A 4,526-nucleotide genomic window follows, 5' to 3' on the forward strand; every position below is an offset into this window, starting at 1 on the left:
TCAGATACTGTAGAACCCCGCCTGATAAGGGGGGGGGGGGGGGGGAAATGATTTGTATTTTTTCTGATAAATCAGCCGCTCTCTAATTAGGCATGTTGGGCAGCTGTGAAGAGCCTTGGATGTGAGGCAATGCAGTACAGAAGGCTAAGTCCAATGTTCATCTAAGCTGGGATTGACACTTCGCATTTTGTGAACGGGCGGAAACGGCAGCATTAAGTGTTTACTATGCAATGGCACTCCAAAAGCGTGCAAGGGAATGCGGTTTCTTTTTGCGCAAGATAAAAACTGCGAAATGCATGATGCAAATTTTGCTACATGCGCTTCTTTCCCATGTTCGGCGCGCGTTGCCCAGCCATTGAAATCAATGGGAACGTGCACCAAACGTGGGAAATGCAAAGTGTGAACCCAGCTAGATAACAAAATTTCATTGAGGGCCAGTTCACACCAATTGGAATGCACAGTAAACGCGTGGCAGAACTTTGCAGCTACCGCTCTGGAACGCAGCGCAATTGGTGGGAACTGGCCCTCAAGCAGTGAATTAAATTAGCAGGCTTATTTGTTCTGTCACACAAATAAAGCAGGCAAGGTCTGCATTTTAAAACCTATTTATTTTTTTGTTCTTTGAGTAAAAAAAGCAATTTTAATAAACAGTTGATAATTGCTGAAATCCTAGGGCTTTGAACTACGCCTGGGCTTACATTAGCTTCCCATGGCCTTAGATTAGCATTGCTACTAATGGTGCATAACAACAACATGGATTATTCTTGGTCTTAGGCTGTTTCCATGAAGCTTCACAGCAGCTTTACAGCAAAAGTGTTCTCTATCACCTATTCATGGACAGGAAAGCAGAATGGATTAAAAGATTCACCCATCCCCCTAAGAGCCTGTGTATTCCACATAATTAAACAGAACCCACTACAAGCACTAAGCGAAAAAAAGCCAATGTATTAGTTTTATACTAGTGCATGCCCACTGGCAGAAGTTGCACGACTCGTCGAGTATTGTTAAGGGCTTTCTGTTATGTCGCCTGGTCCGCTCATGCGCACTACCGCCAACCCATTGAAATCTCCCGCTGGTAAGTCACCGGAAGTGGCACTGTTGCCGTTCTCGACAAGTTGGCTGATTTGACAGAACACCGGCTTTATTTATCTGTAGCCTCCTCCTTGCCTGGCCATCACTTTGCTTTTTGCATCGAACTGTAAGGGTGAGGCTTTTCAAATTTTTTTTTTTTTTTTTATTGTTTTATTAATTATGATAACGAGTAATGTTAGAGACACTGTTATTAATTGTATTCACTTGAAGTTTCTTGAAACTATAATTGGTATTGACGGAGATACGTAATAAGCAATGTAAATAGTGGCAAAAAAAATAAAACTCTGCCCCTGTTCTTTGCGAGGAGCGAGCAATGCGCTGAGACAACCAATCCTTTAGTTGTCCTGGGTGAGAACACTGTTCTATGTGCGCAGATGGGTCAGCGGTTCATTGAACTGGGTGAGTAGAGCTTTTCAAAATTGATTAGTTAGCCGATTATTGAGTTCGATTAATCGGATAAAAAATAAAAAAAAATTTAAAAATGGCTCCTGTGATGGGACTACTAGTTGGTATTGAGATTGCAGTCCATCACAGGAGCAAGCTTGGAGCGGTGGAAGTAAATAAGAAAAAAAAAGTGTGGTGTGCAATATAGTGAAATGAAAAGTGTAAAATTTATATAGCATATAGCAATGAATGCAGAATGGCACCGGCAGATACTTCCTCTCTATAGCGCCAGTTACTGTGACAGGCGGAGTGATACCAGATAACTTTGGATTGTTGTACATTTTGTTGCACATTTTAAAAAAAAGACATCCCCTGAAAATAAGACCTAGTGTGGTTTTTGGGGGCTAAAAAAAAATAAGACAGTCTTATTTTCGGGGAAACACGGTATATAGCTGGTGGTATTCTGCATTGCGCTGTATAATATATTATTGCTGGGATTTGTTGTACTCCTCTGTAGCTGGTGGTAGTCTGTATTGTGCTGTATAATGTACTATTGCTGGGATTTGTAGTCCTCTATACAGCGCAATGCAGAATACCACTAGCTATAGAGGGATACAACAAATCTCAGCAATAGTAAATTATACATACAGTGTATAATGCACTATTGCTGGGATTTGTAGTCCTTTTGTATAATATACAGCACAATGTACCATCAGCTATAGAGGAATACAAATCCCAGCAATACATTATAGAGCACCATGTAGGGGGGAGTGCAGGCTTACCTGAGCAGTCTTCCAGCAACTTGCTTCTGAGATAGGGCTTGTCTATCGGCGGCTGTCATCCCCCCCACACCTGCTCCTCCTTACTTCTTCTCCCTGCGTCCCTGTGCCGATCGGGGATGTGGGAGGGTGGTGAGCGTGAGGCGGGGAGGAGGTGCGGCGCGTGGATGCGGTTAGCAGTGGCGAGCGTGAGGCGGAGGAGGTGCGGCGCGTGGATGCGCAGTGTGTGTGGAGACGTGAACGGGGCCAACTAACCAGAAGCCGATTAATCGATGATTGAAAAAGTTGACAACTTTTTCAATAAGCGATTATAATCGATTATGTCGATTTAGTTGTTGCAGCCCTAGTGAGAAGGCTGAGGAATCCGTAAGGGATAGTCCAGTGGCTAGCTGCTCTGTGTGACAAACCTTGGCGTGTATAGGTGGGTTCGAATCCCACCTATCGCCACTTAATATATAGCATGGTAAAAGCTGTTTTGTCGCCGGGTGCGCTCATGCAGATTACCACTGACCCATTGAAATCTCCTGCTGGCAAGTCACCAGTTGCTTTTCTGGACAAGTTTCCTGTTGCGACCGAACACCGGCTTTTTTTGTCTGTAGTCTCCTCCTTGCTTTCCCACCGCTACCAGACACAGCTGCCTAGCAACTGATGATGTAATCGGTTGCTAAAGAAGCTGTTGGCAGCCACAGTTTATGAATTTTGTAATTGGGCAGGGGAAAGGTGGGAGAGAAGACTGTGCTGGATACTGAAGTCTGGGTAATAAAATATTTGGGCAGTGACTTTTTTGGATTTTTTTATTTATTTTGCCATGGCACGCCAGTGTCAGAATTACTGTTGAAGTGTCATATGCAGTCATACAAATAAGCACATGGCTAATTATTTGGAAATAGTATCAAAGGCACAGGGATTGGGGCTGATCTGAGGTCTGAAGTTTATGGATTGGAGCTGATATGAGGTCTGAAGTGCAGGTATGTGTTAGGTCTGAAGATGCATGTACCAGGAACCTGTATAGTCAAATATAGGTTGCATAGTGCTGGCCTTTAAATTTTTTTTTCTTAACGCTCAGTGGGATTGTCACCAAATTCTGGCTGAGATTTATCCAGACCTGTTCTAACCTATTTTACCATAACAGTTTTATCTTTCTTTTCAGCTGAAACTTGCACAGAACCCTCCATTGTTCCATCGTACTACACTACCTCAGATGCAGTTATCTCGTCTGAAGTGGTTTTCATTGTGGAGATCTCTCTGACATGCTCTAATGGGGCACAGGTAAGTCCATTCTGGGGGCCTGAATTTTTTTCTCTTACTGTTCATTTTATTGCCGTGGCAATATATTCATGGTAGAGTCTAGTTAATGACTTTCTCATAGTGTTCCCCATTCAAGAGATGTATCAATCTGATATATTCATAGACCTCTCATAATAGGCCATGACCATTTAATTAAGTTGTATATTTAAAGTGAAATTCCACACAAGCAAATTAAAATACAGATAAAATGCAGAATGTGCTGCAGGTTGCTATACAGGAACTGGGCTGTGGTCCATCTCAGTGGAGCCCTGTCCCTGAAGACACCCTTCAGGGGGTATGCCTAATGGGATGGTGAGGATCGGATGGAGCATGCCCCTATAAATGGGTACTGCTCCCTTCTGAATGACACTGCATCTAAGGCACAGGTAAGGTAGGGCTTAGTCCCTGCATGGTGCACCGTGCATCAGCTCCTGATCCTAAAAGGGTTAACATGGAGCTTTAGTGGGGACTACTTCCCCTTTTTTTTAAATTTGGCACCGTTATGGCTTCCCATTGGAGGCCTGGGGGTTGCTTTTGAGCCTTCACAGCATCCCTCTGAGGTCCTGTACTATGCATGCAGCTGCCCCAGTCTTGAGTACCTGGGGCAATCTGTGCAATGACAGATCATACAGTAGATGTGGGGATTTGTGTGCTCTGTGGCTACACACTGTGACAACAGTTTTAGGGAAGGTTCTGTCACTTCTGGGGACACTGCCAGTCCTATACTTTGCTCTTTTTCCCCAACACTACCTGTCTCGGGTTACTCCTCAGCACCCACCAGTGCAACCGCATCTACCATGCAGTCTAAAGGGGAGTTCTGCTGTCATGCCTGTACCACATTAGTACCACAATTTTTCTCTTCTGTTCATTGAAGGACAATTCTTCAGTCAACGGATGGGTTATTCTGCCATCTGCAGGAGTAGGACGCTAGGCATAAAACACAAAAGCATAGCCCTGTGGGAGGCCCCTGCTGGTGGGTTAACA

The 4,526-nt window shown here is 44.1% G+C and overlaps 1 protein-coding gene across 1 annotated transcript in view; it reads left to right on the forward strand.

Annotated features, from left to right (window-relative positions):
• SSR4 (signal sequence receptor subunit 4) overlaps positions 1-4,526 on the forward strand; it is a 51,159-nt gene that overhangs the window by 873 nt on the left and 45,760 nt on the right. Inside the window, exon 2 of the mRNA XM_018574771.1 lies at positions 3,406-3,524. Within this exon, the coding sequence (XP_018430273.1) occupies positions 3,406-3,524 (119 nt within the window). The remainder of the gene's footprint in view (positions 1-3,405; positions 3,525-4,526) is intronic.

The sequence above is a fragment of the Nanorana parkeri genome, unplaced genomic scaffold (genome assembly GCF_000935625.1).
Source record: "Nanorana parkeri isolate BGI_ZX_2015 unplaced genomic scaffold, ASM93562v1 scaffold3218, whole genome shotgun sequence".
Taxonomy (NCBI): domain Eukaryota; kingdom Metazoa; phylum Chordata; class Amphibia; order Anura; family Dicroglossidae; genus Nanorana; species Nanorana parkeri.